This window comes from Pantherophis guttatus, chromosome 1 (genome assembly GCF_059756535.1).
Source record: "Pantherophis guttatus breed Tessera chromosome 1, ASM5975653v1, whole genome shotgun sequence".
NCBI classification, from domain to species: domain Eukaryota; kingdom Metazoa; phylum Chordata; class Lepidosauria; order Squamata; family Colubridae; genus Pantherophis; species Pantherophis guttatus.
In genome coordinates, this window is record NC_142063.1 from 291,826,764 (window position 1) to 291,853,974 (window position 27,211).

Genomic DNA, 27,211 nt, shown 5'->3' on the forward strand with positions numbered 1-27,211 from the left:
TTGGTTATTAAGTTAAGGTGTTACTGAAACCACCATGATTGTGGTTATAATACCTTACTTCATTTTTCCTTTGTTTTACAGACCTGCGAAAGTCATTAATACAAGAATTGGTTGTATTACTTATTAAAAGTAACAAAAAGTTACTTTTTTCATCACCACCATGACCGAAGGGTCACTAAATGAGGCAGTAACTAAATGAGGACTATCTGTGCTTTTACATAAATACTGTTCCAATATGACATTATCAGATATAGAGGAAAAAGTAATGCTGTTAAATGCATTCACTTTTTCTCCATAACATCTAATTTTCCAAAAAAAATATTTAAAACAAAGGTGCAGAATATACCTGTTGGTAAAGGGATCAGATGTTTTAAAACTAGGCACACTTTGAACATTTTTTATCTGTGCATAGGCAGAATGTTTTTATCAATTCCATGGGAGCCGCAAACAATTTTTAGAGTGCCGTTCATGAAGCAAAGAGAGCAATTCCTCCTAATATTATTTTTAAACAGTTTCTTCCTCTGCCACATTACTGTTTAATCCCTCCTGTACAAAATCCCTGCAAAAATCTTTGCTTGGTTGGCTTAACCCCAATCAAATAATAAGATCTGACAACACTTCTTTTTCTCCCTCCTGTAAATGGATATGAACTGTGAAGACCTTATCAGATATTAATGTGTAATTCAGGCTAACAGGGGAGAAAAAGACACTTGCTGACACAATGAACAACTCGAGTTGTGAGAAATTCTGACCTAAAATTAATTTATCGCCACACTGCTTTTCAAGTGCATTAATTTCAGTGAAACACATTTTCTCCTTCTATTATGGGGCCTGATTGACAGAGATGTCAAGGAGTCACCTCTTCCTTTTGAAATCAGGAAACCTGAAATTGCTCCTCTCGTCTGAAAATAGCCCTGCTGGAATGCACATTGGAGACAAACAAACATTCCTTTGATATACTTCTTTTTCAAGATGTCTGTTTCACTAGCCCTACAATATAAACCCCATTATTTTTTTCTTTTGGTTTAGTTGGAATGGGCTTGCCTCTGGAAGCTTGACGGAGTGAAAACTTATTCATGCCAAGAAATGAGCATCCTGTCCCAAGATGATAGAAGTAGCTAAATGTATCTCAAGTGTAGCTTATATTTATGAAAGATGAGCTGTACCAAATGTATAGGAATCCTGTTCAGATCAGTGAATATTGTTTGAATTTTAGGCAGTGTTGGGGTTATGCTTACAAAATGACTGCCATAATAAATATAGCAGCCATAAAACACTAATTCACGTGCTGCTCATGATTCCAATAACAGAATAACACAGTTGGAAAGGACCTTGGAGGTCATCTAGTCCAACTTCTGCTCACTCAAGCAGGAGACCTTATACCATTTCACATAAATTGTTGTCCAATCTCTTCTTAAAAACCTCCAGTGGGGGCAGAACCGGTTTGGTGACATCATATCGTCACCTCTACCGGCTCAGTGGAACCAGGCTGAACCAGGAGGAACCCACCACTGGCACATTTCCAACAAACCATTGGGCAGTAGCCGCTTCTTATTTTTATTTACACAAAATGACTGAGTTACGTGTGGTTCATAAACATTTTGGTAAACAAAAGTGTTGTCTTACAGGATTGCACTCTAAAATATTCCTTACCCTCTTTTAAAAATTAACGCAACTTTTTTTGTTAATAAAGGTAGATTTAGTTACTAGAGGTGAGAGCCTAGTAAATACCAAGGGAGATCTCCATGGCACACTGATCTTGACATTTACCATATTAACTATCCCTGAAAGAGCAAATACTGTATAAACTAGATCTTTAAGGCGGAGCTGCTTGAAGCAAAGCATGAGAACCTACTCCTCTTCAAGCGACATCTGCATTGATGTCACTGTTCCTGTTAGGATAATATCCTCTAGTTTAATGAATGCAGCTCAGACAGTTTGGCCAACAAAGCTTAGTTTTCCCTGAACAGGAATAAGGAGTAGCCAAAGCACTCAGAAAGAAAGAAGGGTGAAATTAAAGTAGCTATCTCAGTCTGCTTAATGGTTAGGCTGTATTGAGAAGGTACATTTCAATGAATCCAGGAGAACTTTTATCTGAGGATAAGAGTCTTACAACATATGCTGATGCTCTACTGTGCTCTTTATTTACACAAAATGTTATTTAAAATGGTATGTATATATACATATAAATATGCATATACATACAGACACATTCTCTCTCTCTCTCTCTCTCTCTCTCTCTCTCTCTCTCTCTCTCTCTCTCTCTCTCTCTCATATTTATAGATAGATATAGATATAGATATAGATATAGATATATAGATATGTATCAACTCAAGCTGATGAAGGGAGGAGAACTTGTGGCTCAGAGGTTAATACAACTGCCTAGCATGCAGGCAGCCCAAGTTTGAATCCAAGTAAGGGTATGGCTAGCTGATGAGAGCTAAATTGGATGAAATAGATCTATACTAGTCTCCCTTTATTTCTTTATCAGCGAAATATAAATTTGATATATGTATGTACACACACACACACACACACACACACGGGTTTTCTACCGAAACAACCTGGTCTACCCAAATATTGGAAGGAGCATACTGCTTCCTTTCCAGGTTTGAATCCCAGAAGAGCTAAATAGCTTGAAATAGATTTATACCAGTCTCCCTTTTATATGTATATATACACATGCATATACTGTACAATCAAATAACTTTATTCCATTCATTCCATTTATCAGGAAATGCTACCATTTTTGAGATACCTTTTTGTTTTAGAATCAGTGAACATTGCAGAACCATCTCTAATGTTCTGAGAATCTATGAAAAGAAAGTTTAATTGGAAATCATCCCTGTTCAATGCATGATACAGCAATAGCAATCTTGACAGATGGTTATCCAGTCTCTGCTTGCCTCTTCTACGGTAATAAAGGAGAACCAACCAATTACTTTCCAAAGCATTCCGTTTTGTGGATGAGCAGTTCTTATTGTTAGGATTGTTCTCCTAATGTTTTAGCTACAAGTCTGCTTTCTTGCAATTTCCAGTCATTAGTTTTTGTCCTGCCATCCAAAACAACAAGTCCGCTTTATCTTAAAATATTCAAACCTGGCAATTATCAAACATACTCTAATCTTTCATTCTCCCTTTTCTTCTTAAAATGTGACAATCCTGAATATATTCCAAATGTACACTGACTATTGCACACATGAAAAGAATAGGAGACAAATGACTACTTTTGTAGTCAATATAGCTGGGGAAGGATGGTTTTCTTTTCCTTTTTGGCATGGAAATAAAAAAAAATAATGGCCTCTAGAATCTTTGAAGAAATCTTAAAAAAAAAAAATCTAATACAGGGTAATGCCCCACAAGTCTTTTTCTACAGATGAATTAATTAGTCTTTCAAAGCCGCTATTCTCCATTAAACTATTTACAGTTTCTCATGAACATTAATTCCAAAGGCTCAAGGTTCATACTAGCGGTTATTTGCTCTGAGACTTTTTATAACAGCAAATCTGCTCATCAATCAAAATTAATCCTCCTGAAAAAAAGAAACCAACTCTTCACTGTGGATGTCAAAAGGCCATCTATTTTCTGTCCTATAAATAACAGTAGGTACACATGATAAATACTTGATACCTGCTTATACCTTCAGCTGGTATAGTCAGACAAACTGTCATTAATCTACCAAATTGAACATCCATGCAAGGCTTGGTTCAACTTTAATAAGAGTTTTAGGAGAAGAAGTGACATTTCTTCCCACCACCCGTTACTCTACTAAATCAGTTATTGACTTCACTTAAATCACACAAGTCTATTTCTTTTTTAATACTCAGTGGAAGCAGGAAGGCAATTATGTTGGATTATTTTGTTGTTCCTAACCTATACAACTAAAAATCTGATAAATCAGATAAATGCAGCCCTAAAGATTTCAGTGAGAACTTCTTTGTGACCTACACAATGCTCAATTCTGATTTGGGAGATTTTCTTCCCCGAATATATTGACTTAAATTTCCTGCTTTACAATGGATCGTTCTCTTGAATTCTATTTCCTACATCTATTATAGGAACAAAAATGCAGACATTTGTCAGATGTTCCAAGTAAATAGCCATGCAGTGATTTGACAGGTAGGGACAGTCAATGGGGAGAGGAAACTAATACAGGAAACGGAATGAATGCTCAAATAGGGGAAAATGTGGATCACCTTTTTCAAAGCTCAGGAAAGATGCGAACCTTATGTCATTTTGAATGAGAATAATGTTCCACATCTGCTCCCTTTGGTTACTTTCCTAAATCTGCAATGCAAATAAGAGTTATCGCTGCCTCTGAATATATACCAGGGTCCCTGAATATGTTTAGAGGCAGGGGGAAGAGGCAAGGATAAAGGAGGTCATTTATACTAATATGTCTGGAATATCAGGCAAGGATCACAGTCACCTGTTCTCTGGCAAGGACATCATTTCAACATTGAAGAAACTTAAGATATGTGCTTGATAACTGGTTATTTCCTATTATTCATTACAGTTGGAATGCTGTAAAATAAAAAACAAACCAAGAACAGAGATCCATCCCTCTCCCTCTCTCTGTATATATGTGTGTGTATGTGTACACACACACACACATGGGGGTGGGGGGGAGAGTGTGCTGGGTGTCTGTTCTTGGTTTGTTTTTCATTTTGATTTGTTAGAAAAACTAGCTCAAGACACAGAAAAGTAAACTAAATCCGTAGAGAAAGCTTATCTTTGTGTCCTGATAATCTTTATTTATAAAGTTATTACAGATAAACTAACTTCCTAAGAAACTCAAAGTGGTTTGCCAAAAATTGATTCATCAAGTAAAATGATCAACAAAGCATAATGTAACTAAGGTAATTTAACTATCCTCCGTTCCCAAAAGACTGGTGGAGGGGACTGGGGGACTTAAAATTGACTGGAATAAAGGAAGAAAAATTTTCTATGTCTTCACTCATTTCATTTCACTTCACCCACTACTAACTGGGGTTTCATTTAAGCTTACCAACTATCTTTTTATTCTGCTTATTGAGGCATTTCTGTTCTAATACAAGTTTAGGCGGTCTGTTGATTTGAAGACAATTGAGTGGACTTTCCCTTGTGTGATAAATTCTTATCCATAACACAGGAGAAATGGGATTTTTATTTCAAGTTAAGATTGACTTCATTTACCCTGTGGTTCAAACACACATCAATATCACATCAAAAAGTGATATTGTTAAGAGTATAAATCTCATACACTCCTAAGAGGATAATTCAGTTGCCCTAGAGTACTAGGCTGAGGAACCCAGGTATAAACAATTATTTTTAGCAAGTAGGGATATGCACCATGAAAGAAGTATAGTTATAACAATGCAAACTATTTTAGGACGATGGTGTACAAACTGGGGCTACACTGGCCTCTTGAATTTTCTGTTTGTTTAGAGTCCATAGACTTATTGCAATTCTGTAGCATTTTTCTGAGCACTTATTAGTTACATAATTATCAGAATCTGACGAGTACAAATTTTCTGTACCTGTAACATTCATAAGAGAGAAGAAAACCTGCCCCAATTCCATTTCTAAACAGTATGTAGGAGAATTGATTAATAAGTCAGTTTGGTTGTATGATTACAACAATATTGGATTCTCTAACTGGAATCAATTCTTAACTAAAATCAATTTATTTATTTATTTAGCAAATGGCATATCATACATGGACTTGCAATATATATTAAGATTTCACCTAGATTAGTAAAACATAATACAATATAAATGTTAAAAAGATCTATGTTCAAACACCAATGTCTAGCTATTGAAGCGCAGCATCATTTTTATTTTAAAAAATCAGATCCTGGACTGGTATATGCCCTCAGCTTACACTCGGTCACAATTGTGATCTACAGTTTGATCTACAATCACACTGAGGGGAGGATACTATGCCCCATTTATACAGAGTCCCTGCAGACGTTGTGTGAGGTGTGGATTATTCAGGATAGTCCATTGCTAGTTCAAAGCCTGGTACCCTTTTTGGGGTCATTTATATGTCTTCTTATATCTGGGTGTTCAATGAACCATTTGGATTTCCATTGGGAATCAATGTTAAAGTTGGGTAAGTACCAGTGGGAGCTTCTTGGATTTGAGTCTTCTGGCTGATAAATGAACAAGGTCGGCATACACCAATAGGAGAGAGTTGTTCATAATTTGGACTAAGAGTAACACAGGGAAATTGTTTTATTTTGATTCTTGCAAAGGATTATGATTCTCATCCAGGATGCTATGATCCCAATCTTGGTACCTCTTACTAGCATCTATGTTTTTAATTTAAAAAAAAAAAACCCTTGTACCTAATTTTTATAAACCTTTTAGAATCCAAGGTAAATTTGCTCTATGAATCAACTACTTTTTAAAAATCCTTCCTTCCTTCCTTCCTTCCTTCCTTCCTTCCTTCCTTCCTTCCTTCCTTCCTTCCAAGAATAAGTTAACAATAATTCTCTCAGCAGTTTGCCATGCTAAGCAAACAAAACTATGACAGTTGTTTTAAATTGTTCTTTGCAATAGGTATTCTGCAACTATGAAGGTAAACTTTTTAATCAGAATATCAAGGGTGCACACTATTCATATATTCAAATTAAATTCTAAATTAAACAAAGAACATCACTTCAAAGTATCCAAAATCAGCTTGCTCAAAATAGGCTCCTGCTGTTTTGCACCCCCCCACACCAACTACAATCTAAAAAACACATACAGAGAAAGGCTGACAAATTGAGGCATCACTGGCAATTAATCTTAATTACACAACTGGAATAAGATATTTTAGCTGGCCATAGGCCAGAAAGAGCAAACTACTTAATAGAAAGCCTGAGCTCAATTAAATTAAAAAAATACCATCACCCTAAATACTTTATTTAAACATTGCAAGCATACAAAAATCATTTATGGATTAAGAGGGGTTAAAATGTTCAGCTATGTTGACAGATAGGTCTCTCATGTATTTAACTTTTACACTACTAGGTTATATTTAAAAAAGCTACTTTTTCAACCTTGGGACAAGGGGGCATGATACAAATAGTACCTTGCTTTCTCAGTTGGTTAACAAATTAATGCAAAGGACATAAACAAATGTTTTAGGTTTGCTTCATTCCATCACAGCTGTCTTCTGAAGCATTTGTATGAGCATAAGCAATTGCTACTTTAAACATCTCTGCATTAGTTGGGAAAAAGAAAAAATGTCCTTTGAGGCATCTTTTTGGCCACAAAATTTGAAAGAACAGTTCTGCCCTAAATGGAATAAATGGAATATGCCATTGCCATTTGCTACATTTCTAAATATATGAATATTAAGAAGTGAAAAAAAAGAGGGAGGAAGACACTTTTGTGGCCAATCTCTATATAGTTACTAACAGGATATTTGCTTTAGTACCAACGTTTCTCTACTTTGCCAATTTTAAGAAGTGTGCTGCCTGGGGAATTCTGGGAATTGAAGTCCACACATCTTAAAGTTGACAAGGTTGAGAAACAGTGCTTTAGATTTTCTCCAACAGAAGACACTGAAGTTGTTCAGCTGAGCCACTTGGCTGACCTCTGTCCCTACAGTTGAATTTGATCTTCTGCCAGACAGAATTCTGGCTTCTTTTCTTTGACTGGCCAACCTGGAAATAATGCAAAATTTTATACAAGCCCAAGCCCAGGAAATAGATTTGTTTTTGAAACCACCTTCAGGTTACAATTTTCTTGCAGATACCTTCTCCTGCACAGAATGAATGTATAAGGAGATAAGAAAGGCTGTGTGGTTAAAAAAAAAAAAAAAAAAAACACTTTCTGAAATTACTGTCTCCAGCTAGCTTGGCCCTTGCACAAGGTGTGCAGACTTAAAGAAGTGAAAAGAAGCACATGCTGTACTATTGTACTACTGTACTACTGTACTGTATATGTATTGATACCCATCTCTACCACCACCACACCAGGGGTGGGTTCTACTACAGGTTCACAACGGGATCGCACGCACACTCTTGCTTTGCTTGCGCCCGCACCTTGCTTCTGCATATGCGCAGAAGCTTCTGCACATGCACAGATCACTTCTCATGACATTTATTTTATTATTTATTTTATTATTCATATTTCTATGCCGCCTACTCTCCGAGGACTCTGGGCGACTTACACCAAAGACAGTATACTAAATAGCATATTTCCCCCCAACAATCTGGGTCCTCATTTTACCCACCTCAGAAGGATGGAAGGCTGAGTCAACCTTGAGCTGGTGAGATTTGATCCGCTGATCTGCTGAACTAGCAGTCAGCTAAAGTAGCTGCAGTACTACATTCTAACCACTGCGCCACCTCGGCTCTTATCGGCTCACATCAGGGTCAGTGGGTGGAACCTCCTGCCAATTTTACTACCGGTTCTATAGAACCAATCCGAACCGGGGGGCAACCCACCACTGCACCACACCCCCACACTATCCACTACACTGTGCAGATCAGTGAATAGTAATAGTCAAAACATATTTTATGAATGCATTCATATTTTTACAGTATAGAAACCATAAAAAACGAAGTCTCATTGATTCACAAAGTTAGAGAACATCTTAATTAGCACAACTAAAGTGACACAGAAGTGTATTCAACCTTCAAAATACTTCAGATAGTATTGAAATAATATTAAGAAGAGATTAAAAGAAAAACATGTGGAAGACATAGTACAACTCTGAAATCAGGCTGTATGTGTGAATCCTGCGGACCTTTGGTTCTTAAAGTTAGCCTCAGTATGGAGTCTGCAAACTGAATACATTGATTATTACTAGCCATTGCTTTGACAGGGGTATCAAACTGGCAGCCCATGGGCCATATGCCTCACATGCAGGCCACGCCCACCCCGGCTCCACAAAGGCAAAAAAAGTCATGATATCACGTGATATGATTGAGTTTGACATCCGTGCTTTAGAGGATGAAGAAATAATGGCTACTTTCCAGTTTTGTCAATGTAAAAATAAACAAACAAACAAAAAAAAAAAACCCTGTGGTTTCATATGAAAGATTTAGTTTATCTGCCAGATTATGTAAATACCTACTAAGCACCGCTATAATACCTAATAGGTCCAAATACACAAACTGCAGTAAGCCATGGTTTATTTTAACAAAGGTTTGTGAAATAAGACATTGTATCTGGGTTTATGAAAAATGTTAAACTATAAACAAAGATTTACAAACTTTAGGGTTTATGGAGCATATGAATCTATAATGTTCAATGCAAGGTATGAATTCATCCTGTATATTAGCAAATGAGTAAAGATGCATTACCTTTTTCAACTATTGATTTGTCTTGGTGTATGCAGGCAAGAATTAGCTTTATAAAGTAGAACTTGTATTTTTCCTATGCTAATGTTTGAGGTTTAAGAAATTAAATTATACTGAGTTCAGTTATTACATACCAGTTGACAGAACAGCATGAAAGAAGAAAGAACTCTGCTAATCAGGAAAAAAATGCAGTATATTCATGAATAAAAAGCAAAGTGGTGTATCTGAGAGCAGAATGGGTTGTAATTACTCATTTTGTGTGTCCGTGTGTGTGTGTGAATTAGTATGGTCAAGTATTAATATATCCAAATAGATTAATGAGAGTAGACATAGTAATAACATCTCCCAGTGATAGACCCATGCAATAGCCTCTCTCTCCTCTCTCTTAAATAATCTAGACCAAAAGAGTTCCCTGATAAAAGATGAAACTAGAAAGTACTCTACAGATAAAAGTATTTAGCTCAATTTTAATGCTTCAAAGCAAAATTGTAGTATTGGAAAGTGGTGGGAAGAGAGAAAGAAAGAGACTTACCCATATTTTTCTCTGCCAGGAATCAATGGGGCTTTGTTGTGGCTTTCATTAGCATGGAGGACCTGAGCAACATACTTCCCATTTGGTTGGAAGTATTTGTAGACAGCCACTTGCACCATGCAGTTTTCACTGCTGCTTCTCAGCCATGGACTCAAAAGGAGGAAGTTCATATTTTCTGATGTATTAAGATACAAGAATGAACCTGCAGAAAAAGAGAACACAAAAAGTCTAATTACTAAAAAAAAAAAAAGCACACATCATGGACTTGTTTATCATCACCTCACAATATTATTTTATATTTGCTGGTTTTTATGAATAGCCTGTACATGGATCCTGCAATGTTTCCAAATAGTCACTTCCCTCTCCTGAACTACCAACTCTGAACTACCAACCTCCTGAACTAACCCGCCTACTACCACCAATAGCCTCCCACCGGCCGGTACGCTTCCACAGAGAGGGACTCCTCCGGGTGCCGTCGGCCAAACAATGCCGACTGGCGGCCCCCAGGGGGAGAGCCTTCTCTGTGGGGGCACCTACTATCTGGAACGAGCTCCCCCCGGAGATACGGAGGATCCCGGATCTGCACACCTTCCGCCGCGCCTTAAAGACCTTTTTATTTCACCAGGCGGGCCTGGCCTAATTTTCTCCCTCTTTTATAAAAGATTTTTAATTTTTTAATATTTTTTAGTATTTTATATATTCAAATTTTAAAATTGGTTTTAAATTGATTGGGGTTTTAATTTGTTTGGGCCAAAACTATTTAATTTGATTTTAATTCCACTTTTAAATTTTGTATGTATGTATTTTATTGTTTGGCTGTGCACCACCCTGAGTCCTTCGGGAGTAGGGCGGTATAGAAATCAAATAAAATAAATCAATAAATAAATAACTCAGAGAGAAACTGAGACAACGCCTCTTCACAATTAATAGGCCCTCACCCACTCCCACCTCCCATAAAAACATTGTAAGATGCTAAATCATTAGATTCCTCAAACTTCAGTGGCATCTCCACTGTGTCAAAATAACGGGCTCCTTATTGCAGAATTTATTTATTTTATTTATTTAGCGTATGTTTGGTCACACACAGTATCAAAACACTTCATTTTTACAGGTTAAAAACAATTAAAACAATAAAAAAGCAGTAAGAAAACCTAAAAGGAAAAACAGAAATAACATTTCAAAGTTTAATGTCGAGTTTGGAGATCCAGTCAGTAGCTGCCGTTGTTATGCAGAGGAAGTCCCTAGAATCTCCTGGATACCTTCTGTTAGGGCATTCCCTCACTATATGCTGGATAGTCTGTCGAGGGGCCCCGCAATCACATTGTGCTGAAGGTGTCTTTCCCCATTTATTGCAGAAGTCAACAGTGGATGAACAGCATACAGACTGCTGCTAATAGATGGAGGAGAGTTGGCAGCAGGACCAATGTGGAGAGCCCTCAGAAGGCCTCAGAATGCTTCTGCATCCTGCTGAGACAGCCCTATCCATATTTCTCTGTCCAGAATCTTGATGACTGTAATATTATTAGATTTTTATGAAAGAGAGAGAGAGAACAGACCAAATTCTCCTGCCTCCTATTTCCCCACAACAATCCTATAAATTAGGTTGGGCTGAGAGAGAGTGACTGGCCTAAAATCACCCAGCAGGTTTTCATGCCTAAGGGAGGCCTAGAACTCAGAGTCTCCTGGTTTCCATCAGGAGTCCATACAGTGACTTTGTTTTCTTAAAGCTTTATTGTATCCACTCTGATTCTCCCATCAGTACACTCATCTGTGGCAAACCTATAAGCCTTGAGTTGTACTGTCTATCTAGCTGTCAGTAGGAAAATTTTAACTTTCCAAAAACAGAACAGGATAGAACCAAATTTGTGTACTAAACAAAATGGCAAAAAAGGAGTGAGATTGAATGTGGATTAGAACAGAGGTGGGCTTCAGCAGGTTTTGACCAGTTTTGGAGAACCAGTAGCAGAAATTTTGTGTAGTTCGGAGAACCAGTAAATACCACTTCTGACTGGCCCCGCCCCCATCTATTCTCTGCCTCCCAAGTCCCAGCTGATCAGGAGGAAATGGGGATTTTGCATTAACCTTCCCCTGGAGTGGGGTGGGAATGGCAGATGTGGCAGGGGAGTATCCTTTCTCTGCCACGCCCACCAAGCCACACCCACAGAACTGGTAGTAAAAAAATTTGAAACCCACCACTGTAAAGTAAAGTGACATAGAGCAGGGTTATTTTTAAGTGGCTGGGAAAAAAATCCAGTGGCCCTATTCTGCACCTCCCTGGATTATTCATTACAATCAATTGGGATATTGGAAAGAAACTACCAGTATGTACTTTAAAAGGGGCTGGAATTCTCTCCCTCTCCCTCCCCCTCTCTCTCCCCCTTCCCCTTCTCTCTGACAATAACATTTATTTTATTTTTAATTAATGCTGACCTGAGATTAAAAAAAATTTTTTTTATTGACATATCAGTTTCTGGCATTCTCTTTTTAAATGCAACTAATCCACAATAAATAGTTTTGTTATTACTTGATACACCAATTCTCTTGGCAGTGTCCTATTTAAATAAGTTGACAGAGAGGTATAGAAAGGGGTAGAAATAAATGCATTTACTATTATTTGTACTAATTTAAATGTTTTAGTTTTGACTGGCGCTTCAATTCAACCTGATATATTACTCATACAGGCAGACCCCACCAACTCTACTTCTCTCATACACACTCACAGTTAAATACTTATTCTTTCAGACATACACAAGCATGGAGAAACATAGGGTCCTATGAAATTTTACTCATCCTAATTTTTATACTAGTTATGACCATAGTAAAGATTTGATTTGATTTGATTTGCATTCAAATATTCTTGGGAATATTAAAATTGTGAGCAAATTGATAGAGGATAAGGCTATCAATAGTTACTACTTGTAAGGCTTAATTATCTCCAGTTTCAGAAACAATATATTTCTCTGTATCAGTTGCTGTGAATGAAGGAATAAAAACAACGTTAATTTAGGGGGAAAGTTTCTAAACAAATTCAACAAATAAGGAGACTAAAGGTAGATATTCTTCATGCATTTTTAGATGAAATACACTTTTGCCTACCTCACCATAAAACTGCTAAAATGCAGAAAAATGCAGAAGAGTTTTTAATTCATGTAATTACAGGAAAATCATAAAAAGAAAATATATGGACAACTATCACTGTGAAAAATCGGCAGAAAAGCAAACCTAAATGAAAAGATTTTTAAGGATCCCATGGACAGCCAGGAAAACAAAGAAATCAGAGAAGAAATCAAACTAGAATTCTCATGTAAACACAATTGTCTAGGATCCAATCTGGGTCAGTCAGTCTTCCAAGCCTTTGGATTCATGCTGGTGCCCATCTTCAGGGAACTTCTCTCTAGCCAACTGTCCAGGCCCTCACTATTAAATATATATCACATGGACATCCTGCTCCTTTCAAAAGTCCATGATGCTTGAAAAAGTTGAATTAAAAACAAATAGAGAACCACCAGTGGCAAGATGGATGGATTCAATTCTGACAGCAGTTAATGCATCACTGACAGACCTTGAAGAAAGATCATTCATGAGTGAATCTATATGGGTGGTCACTAAGAGCTGACATTGACTTGAAGATGCTTAATCAAGCAAGCAGATGTAGTCAGGATGATCTGATTTTCACTCAGTAGTCAATTAATACAAAACTGGTGAAAATCTTTTGGCTGTTAGAATCTGCTAATTGTTATTGACCTTGAAGCTAGAACACTAGACCAAGTGCAAGTTGTATGTGAATTGTAAAATGCTACAGCAAATAGATACATTTGTGTGCTTTCATAGAATATTTACTATAATAGGAAAAAAAGGTGGAAAAATTTTAAGACATTCAAATACTGGAAGAAAGGTAATCAGTAGTGGCTTTTTGTGAGGAACACATATTTGTACAAAGAAGCAAAAATAGCTATATATAAGGAAGCAACACATCAAAAAGCTCACATCAAAGAAGTTCCTCACTATGCTGCTTCAGAGATAGTCAAAAAGTAATGAAGGGAACTTGACACACAATTAGCACTTGGAAATAATTAGCTAACAAGTATTTCTGACTGTTTCTTTCACAAGAGCAAATATGTGATGCATAGCTATTGCAAAAAACAACAACAACAACAAAAAATTAACTTCAGTTGCTAGCAGATACACTCCAAAGGCTAGAATAATTGATGGTTATAAGTTACCTGATTCAAAAGTTCCTTGATCATATTGGTGTCTAATAAAGGCAAAGGTAAAGTTTTACCCTATTCAGTCATGTCTGACTCTGGGGGGGTGTGTGCTCATCTCCATATCTTAGCCGAGAGAGCCAGCGTTGTCTGAAGACATTTCTATGGTCATGTGATCAGCATGACTATACATCAAGGCACATGGAATGCTGTTACCTTCCCACTGAAGTGGTACCTATTTATCTATTCACATTTGCATGCTTTTGAACTCCTAGGAGCTGGGGCAAACAATAGGAGCTCACCCTATTGTGCACTGGTCCAGCTGACAAGCTCAGCATCTTTAACTGCTGAACTATAGAGCCCTCTTCATTGATATCTAATAATGAACACTTTAAAAATGTGTAGGATAGCATTGATTATCAGTAGTTTTCTGGATAGGTCAAGTTAATGTATGAAAATGCACAAAATAAATCTGACCCACTAAAATGCTGGTCTCAATTGTGAATTGGATCATTTGGTATACACAAGATCCTATTTACCCAAGGTAGCTAATATTTTCTTTTTAAAATTCTGGTACATAGGTAAATGGTATCAGTTCTAGTTATTCAGCAGCAAACTCACACAGTTTCAGTATTACCAGATAGTAGACCCCAACCTAGGAGCCAATTTGGAGAGTGAAACTTGGCTCATCATAGTTGAATTCTACGTTTTGTTTAATAATCCTCTTCTGGTCCAGCTCCATTGTATATTGTATGATGGTGATTTGGCTTGACATTAGAAGCAGAATACCATATGTCACTGTTATTTAGTAGAAATACAACTAATTAGGATATTTACATACATTGTAAAAAAGAGAAATTAAAATGGATTAAGTTTAATTCTGGGAAGAAAGGGAAGAAGACGGTGACAAAGAGGGTAGCAAAGTAGATGGTTTACAGTAGCAGCAGAAGATCTGAGAATCAAGTTAGAGACCAATTGTCATGGAGAAAATGTATGTGGTCAGTAAGAGTTGATACCAGCTTGATGGCACACAATCAATCAAACTTAAATTCCCTGACTTTAGTAAGGTTACTCTTACTAGATCTTTTTTTTTTTTTAATTGATTTATATGCCGCCCTTCTCCGGAGACTCAGGGCGGCTTACAATGCGTTAAGCAATAGCCTTCATTCTTTTGTATATTTTATACAAAGTCAGCTTATTGCCCCCACAAACTGGGTCCTCATTTCACCTACCTTAGAAAGGATGGAAGGCTGAGTCAACCTTGAGCCTTGGAGAGATTCGAACCAGCAGAAATTGCAGGCAGCTGTGTTAATAACAGGGTGCACTAAACCACTGTACTATCAAGGCTCGAAGCTATATTTCTGCTAACATATGGTGCAACCCCCACCCCTAAAAATTAAGGAATTAAGCATATAAAGAGTCTAGAATACATGCATAATAATTTTGTTGAGTTAAGAGAGATTCTTTATTTCAGTCATTCATTTTTATCATTCTATTTTAATATTTATTTCATAGCATTGCAGTTGCATTTTTCTCAGAGCAGCTCAGAATAGGCATACTGTGGAGTCTTGCTGCTCAATACTGAACTACATGTATTCTCTGCTAGTAGGCATAACTGCATTATAATGAAATTCAATACACAGATTTACAGCACAAATCTATATTTCAGTTAAGCCATGCTTCAGCTTACATCCCTTTTCAAGTGTGCTGGGAAATTAAAAAAAAAAAACACCATAATGTAAGTATCTCCCTTCATCAATGGAATGCAATATTAGAATAAAGACTTGTGTGCATATTTTAGGCAACATTCTCTATTTCAATTCTGAATCTTACTACTTTAGATGATATATATTAGGAATTCCTGTTTCAAAATAAAAGAGTTGAAAGGGACTTTGGAGATCATTTAGTCCAACCCCCTGCTCAGTCAGGAGACCCTATAGCATTTCAGACAAATGGTTGTCCAATCTCTTTTTAAAAACCGCCAGTAATGGAGCATCCACAATTTCTTTTTTTTATTTCTTTTTTTTTATTATAGTTTTAAAAAACAAAGACAAAAACAAAAACAAATGTGCAATAGTTTTCCTATCACGGTGTAACATCACCAAAGTATCCATATATATATATATATATATATATATATATATATATATATATATATATATATATATATATATGTATATGTATATGTATATGTATATGTATATGTATATGTATATGTATATGTATATGTATATGTATGTATATATATATATATATATGTATATATATATATATATATATATATGTATATATATATATATATATATACCCATAATCAGAAAGTAAAAATAGAAATTCTTTACATATTCTTATATACAAATTTACATTTCTAATACTTATTGATTACCATAATTATACCATCATCTATAATTATAATCCAACCTTATCCTTTATCTCTCTCCCATCGTTTCTGGATCCAATCATACCAACTTGAAACCTGAAACCTTTCTGTTGGGGGTTAGACCCGCAAATATGGGATTGACTAAATGGTATCTGATGCTGCACATAATCACTGCAGGGAGACTGTCATTCGCACAAGAATGAAAGAATGAGGACTTACCAACGGACTCAAAAATAATCTATAAAATTATGGAATGTGCGGAGTCTGACAGATTTACAAAACTGATCAAGGGTAAAAGAGACTCAGATTTTTATAGTAGAGCATCCACAATTTCTAAAGGCAAGTCGTCCCATTGATTAATTGTTCTAACTGTCAAGAAATTTCTCCTTATTTCTAGGTTGATTCTCTCCTTGTTTTTCTACAGTAGAAATCCATGGGAATTTTTTTTACATATCAAATGCAATTTATTTCCTGCATTATTAACTGAAAGGAGGTGTACATTAAAAAGCAAACAAAACACTTGTCTTTCTCTAAAATATTTCATTCAAGATAATTGCAGATCCTGTTAAAAATAGATACACTTTAATACATCAGAATTTCATGTTCTTATTGGGAAAACAACAATATGTCACTGAAGATATAGCTGAAAACAACATTTTAATATAGTCTTTCTCTTTTCTGCGTTTGAAAAGAGTATGGGAAGATATGAACTGTTTCTACAAAAGCTAAAGGAATTGTAGGATCACAGAGTTCAAAAGGCCATTAGAGGTCATCTAGTGCAATCTTTTCTGCTCAGTGGGGGGTCCACTACAGCATCTCTGACAGATGATCATTCATTCATCATTCTCTGTTTGAATTCTAGTAAATTGTAGTGAATAAATTCACTGCTTCCTGAGAAGTTGGTTCCAGTGGTAAACAACTCATCTGTTCAAGAAGTTCCACCTCACCACATGAACTAGATCAGAGGCCCCCAACCCCTGGGTTGTGGCCGGCTACTAGGCCGTGAACCGGAGGTGGTATTCAGCAGGTTCTGACCAGTTCTGGAGAACCGGTAGCAGAAATTTTGAGTAGTTCAGAAAACTGGTAAATACTACCTCTGACTGGCCCGGCCCCCATCTATTCTCTGCCTCTCGAGTCCCAGCTGATCAGGAGGAAATGGGGATTTTGCAGTAACCTTTTCCTGGAGTGGGGTGGGAATTGAGATTTTACAGTATTCTTTCCCTGCCACACCCACCAAGCCACGCCCACAGAACCGGTAGTAAAAATTTTTGAATCCCATCACTGCTGTGAACCATTCGGAACTGGGACGTGGAAGTGGCGAGTGAGCATGCGTGTATCCCCACTTGTGTCAGCAGCTGATAAGTGTGTGTGCATGCACTTCCTTTGCACAAGTGGTATGCATGCATGCACACCACTGATGCAAATGGAATTGCACCCCTGGACCTGCATACTTGTATGCCGCTCGCACAGAACCATCCCTTATCTTACCCTCCTGCCAGTCCGCAAAGCCAGAAAGGTCGGGGAACTCTGAGCTAGAATCTAGAAATTAGAATTTGCCCAAATATCCAAACACTTTAGATATTTCAGGGATATCAATCATTTCAATAATATATTTTAAATATTTACTATTATGAAATCATACACTGGACTTCTCTCCTGTGGAACTAATATTTTAAACATCATAGGAAGATGAATCTGAACTTAAGGCATCCCCAAAAAATACTAGAGAGAAAAAGGGTTACCAGCAAAGAAAATAATTCTTGAACACTATTCACCATTCGTACTTTGATGATTACGATTACCAACTTCAACTGGAATAAATACTGAGGAGGTTTTTTTTTCTCCTATAATAAATGTGAGCCACTAACACATTTGTATATGTGCATAGAAATCTCTCTGTATGTGCCTTTCAAAACAAGCAGACAAAATAGGTGATTATTAATGAATGATCACTTTTTAAAACTGCCAGTAAAATAAGGTGTCAATTGGTAAACTTAGTTGATTCCCCACCAACATATGCACAATCCAACATTTTTTTCTCTTACAAAAAACTCTTCCACAATTCCCATGAATAATAAGTGTTAGCCTACAGAGAGATTTCAACATAAACTTCTACATACCTATGCTGTAGTAAGTCTTATTGGGGTCAAGGACTCTTATAATTGGAAAAGTACTGTATACATAGACTGAGGAAACTGTGGAAGAGATCCTTGGCATATTAAGATATTGATTTTTGTTTTTTTAGTCAAAAGCAAAGAGTTCAAAAGAATCCTTTGTGCTGTGTTGTAATCATCAAGAAGCTTATGCATGCTTACTCTTAGGAAGTCTCACTGAGTCTGGAGTTGATAGTGTCTTTATGCATGGAAATGAAGTATCTGTATAAGCAGTTCAGCTAAGCGCTACTGAGTGAAACAACTAGTTCTTTTACTCAGATAATGATTGGACAATGGCACATTAAACTCAACCCAAGCCACCTATTATAATTGAGCTTATTGTATGAATCAGCTCAATATACATCATATTATCAGCAGCAAATCTCAAGAGAGACTGAGGTGCGACTTTTCCCAGGAGCCTTGTAACTAAATCATAGCATTTGGACTTGAAACTTTTATATTCAGAACAGTAGTGGGTTTCAATTTCAGCCGCTACTGGTTTGCTCATGGGCGCACGACGCTTCTGCGCATGCACAGAGATGTCTGTGCGGGTGGGCAGAGCCTCCTGCCACTGCCACTACCAGTTTGCCCAATCCGGGGTGAACCGGTAGCAACCCACCACTGATTCGGAACATGAATTCTTAAAGCTATTTGTTATACTATTTTCATATTTTATAAAGCAGTTTACAAATTAATAAAGCTATATCTATCAAACAAGTTTTAGAAATGAAAAGGCTCCAGATAATCCATTTCATACAGGATTCTCTGGACCTGCAGCACAACCACCTTTTTAGTAACCTTCCCCAGAAGATTAGAAACAGGATGAAAATTGTCCATCAGGGTGGGATCTAATGATGGCTTCTTAAGAAGGGGGTGAACCATATCCCCCTTAAAAGATTTAGGCACTACCCTCTCATCCAAAAATACACTGATCACCCCAGTATCCACCAAATGTCATCTCCCCAGAGGCTTTTACCAGCCTCTGTTTAGACATGGATCTAAAAAGATCACATTCCCTAGGATCCTGTCCACTTCCTTAAGAGCAGCAGGATTAGACCATTCCCAATTAACTGCGCAAGAACCTACCATTGGACCAGCTCCATTGGGCCAGCCTCCATGCCGATATCCAACTGGGAATGAATCCAAGTAATTTTATCTGCATCTTAATAATACAAATTACAATTCATATCTTAATTATCAAATAATCAAACACCTTACAATGAATAGTTTGTTTTAATGTGTCCAGAATAGGCAAAAATTAGATGCATTGGTTTTGCAAAGCTCAATATGAAATTTCAGCATTTAGCAGCATATAAAATATGATTAATTTATTTTTCACTAGGGTATAGGCTTAAATTGGAAACTGGCTCCTAATGTCTTCAATAACTTTTGGTTTTCTTCCAGAAATACAGTTGCTGTGAAAAGATACCTGGGAGATAGTCATGTAAACCTATACATATTTTATTTTTAACAAGTCTTATTTAATTTCCTTAGATTTTTAAAGTGAATATTGTGTTAATGAGGCTCTTGGGAGATGATCCTGGGTGAAAGAATAACAGAAAGACCACTGCAGCTTCAAACAAATTTTCTCCTGGCATTCAAGTACCTTGAGAATTAAACCTTAGAGGAAAGCCACCTCATGTTTTATCAAGCATGTTGTTGGCATCATGTTTTGGCCATGTGCTTAAATAAAATGCAAGTCCTGGGACCCTGCAGGGCCATGGGAAATATCCCAAAGAAAGTCAGAACATGTACTTGGTGAATCTGATTAACACATTGAATCATTTATCACAGAAAGAACCTTTACAATCTCAAGCACTCTTTTTGCCATCATCACCTCTTTAATTAAAGTGGCTATTAAAAAAAGGTCCTGCCTCCATCATATCAGTGTGAAAGAGATGAATGCGAGAAATTATTATAAATTATGCTATCAGTATGGTAAGAAATATATCATTACGATGTACTTTGCAGTTATTATTCAGACCTTTTGGAAGCCAAGTTAACAAAATTCTTAAAAACATCGAATTTGCTATTGGGGATAAAATTTATGATCGATTTAGGTCCCTTATTCTGTTCTCTGTCAACTGTGTCCAGTTGGATAGAAGAACAAACAAAAGTTTACCAGTGTATTCCCACAGGAGGTGAAGTCTGAGTAGCTATGTCTTCTGGGAGAGAGTATGCACCCTGCTGTGAAGACATGAAAGGTCATCTCTTGAAGAGCTGTTGCTGCTAAGTAAGCAGAGACTTTATGGGGCATATAAGGCAGCCAAGTTCCAACTAATGAACTCATTAAGCAAATGAACAAAGAGAGCAGACAAAAGTTTGTCAATAGAATTTGACATATGAGTTTAAGAGGAGCCCTCGATAAATTTTTCTTTTAAGGTTAGAGTTGTTAATTGGCTAAACTGAGAGCCTGAGGGCTCTTCCTCATGGCTGAATCAGATGAATTCTTCTAACCCTTGACTCAGGAGTAACTGTGCTGGCTTGATGGCTGATATCTATTCTGCATTTTAATTAGGCTGGCAACTAGCACTGACCTGCTGTTAAATTATCCCGCATTAAAACTGTAGTTTTGGGCACTGTAGTTTTAACATGAGATAATGTAACAACAGTGATTGGAGAATTCTCCTGTCTGTTTCTGTTTCCACTTGGTGTCATATCCTAGTGGAAGAAAAAAAAAACTTCTAATCAGAGTGCTTAACCTGTGGTGCCATAGCTTTGGATAAATGAAGAGCAAAAGCTTTGGGCAACTTTCAATTTGCCCAAGGGCTAGGTTGCTGGCATTGAATGTCTACACACTGATGACCGTACAGGTTATTTTTGTACTCTACAGATCTCCAAAAAATGTAGCTAACTGGCCTGTAGTGGGAGAATAGGGATGAAATAGAAAGGAAACCCACCCACTACACTGGAAAAGCTTTATCTCTCTTCATTCTGTGCTCTCTTCAGTTTCACCAACCTATCAGCTAAGCTGTTTATGGACAAAGCATTAATGCTTTTCTAGAATGCATGATCTCTTTCCGACTTCACATGATGCCCCTCTGCTGTGCTGTGTACTTAGGTGAAAAGTTAGACCCCTTGTCAAGTTCAACCCAGGTTCCAAACACTCAGATGAAGAAGTTCTGCAAAGAAATAACAGTTTGACTGCAAATGGCCATAGCCAGCATCATTGGAAGTAACCAAGAGAGTATGCAAAATGGCAATGGAGTTGTAAAATGACATTTATAGAAACCATATGAAGTACAGCTACCTCAAACCCCTTTTTGGCAAAAACGATACAAGATGTATAATGGAGTCATTGAAAAAACTGAAAAGTTGGCAGAATTGGCTCTCTTTAAATCAATTAGAGCACCAGACTTGATTGATTGATTGATTGATTGATTTGCCTTTTTTACAGGTCTGGCTGTTTCAAAAGATTGCTAATCTTGTGTTTTAAAAACTGTCTAGCACACTTCTAGAAAAGTGTTAATACAAGTGCCTACATTATGCCTGAATGGTAGTTTTAGAAGGGCCAATTAGACATTACTTGAGTATTGAATAGATTAATGCAGAAATAACTGGGAGACTGGATTGGACTGGAAAACCCATAATGTAAGAGAGCAAATACAACCTGTTTTCATTTATTTTTAAGTAGTTTTAATATTTTAAATATTAATATTTTAGCATTTTTACACAGTAGACTTTACTATATTTTTTTTAAAAAAAACACATATACATAGGCTCAGTATCATTTTGAATCATCCAGTTTTTGCATTGATCTGCATTTTCAAAACATTCATGAAAATTTGCATTCAATTTTAAAAGTATTTCCTCACATGATGAATTATTAAATATATTTTACTCTCAAAATACACACTTCAAAATTGTTCAGGAATATTTGGGAAGGGATCAAGCTGATAGGTAAATATTTGAATTCATACACATACGCAGATCAAGTCAGTTCATATTTACTTGACTAAGTATCAATTTTAATACTTCTCTCTATTTGACACGTCTTTCATGATGTGTTGATTCTATGTTACGATATTAAAGATAAAGATGTAAAAGTGATAATTGGTATTATATCTTGCTTATTCTATGTCATTGCTGAGAATGCTTATATGCATTTTGATATACAGTGATAGCATTACTTCAGAGGTATACTTTTATATTCCTTGATGTGCCTTCAAAAGGTAGAAAACTTTGGGCAAATTGGTATTAAGTTCTGCAAGAAAGTATAGTGGAATAAATCCTTCTGTCTTTCTCAGCCAAATTCAGCACTGCACCACCACTCTGTGTGTATATGTGTGTGTATGCATGTACTTTTTCATTCTATTGCTACTTGCATTTTTAATCTGCTTAACCAGATTCTAAACTGAATGTATAGATTTTGCATATTGTTGGATCATTAATGTTCTGCTTTAATACACCCACCTACAGAGTTGAAGCAAAAGGGCATATATTTGCTTGCAACACTCCACAGTAGGCGGTTTATTTTAATTTGTTTGTGTTTTAAACAACAGTGCCCTTTATCTATAAGCTAGCTCTTAATTTCTCTCTAAACAAATAATGAAAATCCTAAATAATCTTCTCCTGGGCCTCTAATGTTTAAATATTTCCCTCCAAATATATTACAACTGGCTCCTAGTAGCTTTTTTCATTAATAAGGTTTTTTTTTTTTTTGCTACATTGTTGTTTATTAATGTGGTCATTTTAAGCCTGATGCAGAGAAATCTTTAATCAAAAGCTCAAAGGAATTAATATAGCTGACATTAAAATATACTTAGTAGTTCCTAATTTCAGTAGTATTCACTAGGAGATAAATGCATTAATCTTGCACTTTCATTCCCCCCCGTCCCTTAGAGTTGCCAGCTTGTTGGCAGCATTTCAAAATTATTGCTATGATAGGAAATGGACATTTCAGAAGATGAGTGATCAAGCAAGATCACTCATATTATGTCAAAGTCTGTTTAGTCTATTTGCCTTTAAAAATACATTATTGTTTTATTAAGCAAATTGATTGGGAAAGGTAATAGAAAGGCATTAAAATAACGAAGCTTGCTGGCAGCAACAAGGAATGGTGAGAAGAGAATGCTGGTTGGGAAAGTAAGCAGAGATAGATGCAGTGGGACTGATGGCATCATGCTGAAGAGTTGGCATGCTATCTCCTTAGACCAATACTTTGGAGGTGGGTGGGTCCTTAGAGTAAGACAATTCCTTGATCCTCCCAAGAGTGTACTGCCATCATGGGTGGGGCTCTAGCCAGTGATAACAACATCTCTTCTTCATTTTCCTGATGGGAAGGACTTGTTGGTTGCGTACCACAGGCGTTTAGAACCCACATTGGCTGGAGTTTGCCTCACACTGCTGCAGAAGTTAGCAACCTGTGGTTGTGGCAGGAGGCTGAGTTGGCAGATGCAGTCCTGCAGCTACCTAAGTCTGTTACCTCTTGGTCATTGTTCAGGTTGGCTGCTGCAACTTTACTGTGTGGTTAGACTGTTTAATATTTTTCCTCTTGCCATTAGAGAAATGATCTCCAAAGATGTTCAAAAAAGATTTTAAACATCCAAGATATCTTAGAAGACATTAACTACTTACTAGAAGCTTTAGTATTAGAGGGTGAAGTCAGATTATCACTGCAGTCATTACTCATTCAGAAGGCTACAGGATTTGTTTGTTTGTTTGTTTATTTATTTATTTATTTATTTATTTATTTATTTATTTATTTATTTATTTATTTATTTATTCATTTCATTTCATTTCATTTCATTTCATTTCATTTCATTTATTATAATATTTGTTTGCTGACCATTTGTTTGCTGTGACCTGATGGAATATTTATTAAACTCGGGCAAGCAATAAAAAAAGAATCAGTAAGGATTTTAAACAAAAGCTATGCCAGTAAATCTGGAGAATGACATAGTGGCTAACAGACTGGAAGAGATCGTGTACCTGTACCAAAAATGGAAATTTAACAGTGCAAACTATCATACTCATTTGCACATGCTAGAAAATTAATGCTTAGAATCATCCAACACAGATTAGAGTCCTACTTGGAAAGGAAATGTCAGATGTTGAAATTTGTATTAGAAAAGGCTAAACAAGATAGAAAGGGTATGGATGCATTTGAATTCTGTTGTTGGAGAAGACTCTTTAGAATACCTCAGACAGCCAAGAAAACAAACAAATGGATCATAGAACAAGTCAATAGAGTTCTCACTTGAAGCACAAATGACTACTAACAAATTATGATATTTTGGACACGTTATGTGAAGCCCTAGCTCTCCTGACAAGTGCATAATGCTGGGAAAGGTAGAAGAAAATAGAAAACTAGGACAATCAGCAATAAGGTGGCTGGATTCAACTGCAACAGTGGGACAACATTGTTAGAAACCATGAAAAACCAGTTTGGGGACAGATAATTCTGTAGAAGTTATGTTTATGAGACTGCCAAAAACAGACACCAACAAGGTAGCACTGAATCCTTGTATATTTGGATAATACCAAAGTAGGCAATGGGAAGCTAGTAACATTGAAAATTGACCAGCTTAACCCTAACCAGCCAATGAAGTTTCCACTCTGATATTAACTAGAAGGCAGATTTGATTTGATAGTGCAAGACATATTCTTTCTTCTGTTTTATGCACCTGTTCTTTTGTTTGTTCTCTGTTTCCTCCATCTTTTTCACAAACAGTAGAAACTCCTGAGATTTTTTAAGATCCATCAGTAGACAATATTGTAGTATTTTGACTGCTTCTCATATATTTTTGCAATAAAAAAAACATGCACAATTGGTATATGCTGCTATCTCTAAAATAATCCCATACCAAGCAGCTACCATGCCTGAAATGGTTGTAATTGAATGTAGAGATACTACTTGGACTACAGTGGTTCCAAGACTGGAGTAAGGAAAACATCATTGGAAACCTCACAAAACATATCAGTTCAAGAAGAAAAATTGGTAGTGACAGGTAGATTTACATGGAATCACACTGCTGAATTTAAAGCTAAGATCTATACATTTCAATCCCTAGCACTGTAGGCCCTTTGTGGAAGTCCAAGTCAGGAAACAGGCTCCACCAATTTGATTGAAACAATATTGATGTGGGCTATAGTCACAAATCCTGAAACCTTAACTGTGTTTTGCCTTCCCTCTTTCTTATATCTCCAGGAGTTTGGGCACAGCCACTGTAAGTTTCTTTTTTCATGCTTTCTTCATTTCCTTTTTTTTTTTTTTTTGTAACTGCTGCAGCATAATTTCTCCAAGGTTACCTCTGTGGCTTTCTGCAAAGGCACAGCAATCGGAGTGATCAGTTATGACCTGCTTGCAAGAATCAATCTGATTTGACAATGGATTTGTCAGTCCCTGAATCCAGTACCATGGTGCTTCATATAAAAGATAAAAGGTTTGTTTATTTCCCTAGCTGCATGGAGGCATCTTTTGCTAAACCTGGTGCTTCAAAGGGCTGCCACCACAGGAATAGAGCTTTGTTGAAGTCCAGAAAGAGAATGAAGTAAATTCAGGTATGTTGGTTATATCCTGAGGAAATAAAAATTCACTCTGGATTCCTAACTCTGCCTCAAGAGATGGTATTTGGCTGAATCAAATGAACCCTCAAGGCAAACACAGACATATATTCATCCCTGTTTTTCTTATTTTGCCTTTCTTGCCTCTAATTAAGTGAAACTTTTTTTGAAGTGTTATAACAACATACTTTTTATTAGAAAATAAATGGATTAGAGTTTAAAAAGGCAATACCCATTGGGAGCCTTATGGAAAATTAAAGCAAAATATTTTATGTTGTTGACTTTGGTGAACTGGAGTGAACATAGAAAAGTATTTTCATTAGAAACATGAAATAGGAAGCTACAGAGAAGCCACAGTTTTAGATTTAATAGTCGTTTGTTAACATGTGCTACAAGGAGTAAAAATATGTGTTATATGAATGTGGTATTCTTTTACAAATAAGTAAGGGATGGATCATTATATAATTTGGTAAATACAAATGAGTATGAAGTACTAATAGTGATGTGTGTTTAATATTTTTACATAAAATTAAAAGTGCAATAGCAACCTAAAAGTTAGCACATGTTTTATGACATACATCTTTGTGGACTATGCTATAATATACATGTAAGTCAGAGGTGGGTTTCAGAAGATTCTGACCAGTTCTGGAGAACCGGTAGCAGAAATTTTGAGTAGTTCGGAGAACCGGTAGTAAAAATTCTGACTGGCCCTGCCCCCATCTATTCTCTGCCTCCCAAGTTTCATCTGATTGGGAGGAAATGGGGATTTTGCAGTAACCTTCCCCTGGATTGGGGACAGAATGGAGATTTTACAGTATCCTTCCCCTGGAGTGGGGGGGAATGGAGATTTTACACTATCCTTCCTCTGCCATGCCCACCAAGCCACGCCCACCAAGCCATGCCATGCCCCGCCCACCAAACCACACCCACAGAACCGATAGTAAAAAATTTGAAACCCATCACTGATGTAAGTCTTTGAAGAATTTCAAAGGTGGTTGATATTTTAGGCAAAACCAACAAAAAATGCTATTCTTCTACTACATGTCTAAATAGAAATGTTAATAATTCTCTAAGTTTTATTGCAATCATATCAGCATGAATATTTTTATTTGATTAAATGGTGACAGTTGGACTTACTTCAAAATTTAGATGTCACA

At 36.5% G+C, this 27,211-nt stretch overlaps 1 protein-coding gene across 1 annotated transcript in view; it reads right to left on the reverse strand.

Annotated features, from left to right (window-relative positions):
• ALK (ALK receptor tyrosine kinase) overlaps positions 1-27,211 on the reverse strand; it is a 641,419-nt gene that overhangs the window by 328,931 nt on the left and 285,277 nt on the right. The window contains exon 4 of the mRNA XM_087883123.1: positions 9,811-10,012. Within this exon, the coding sequence (XP_087739249.1) occupies positions 9,811-10,012 (202 nt within the window). The remainder of the gene's footprint in view (positions 1-9,810; positions 10,013-27,211) is intronic.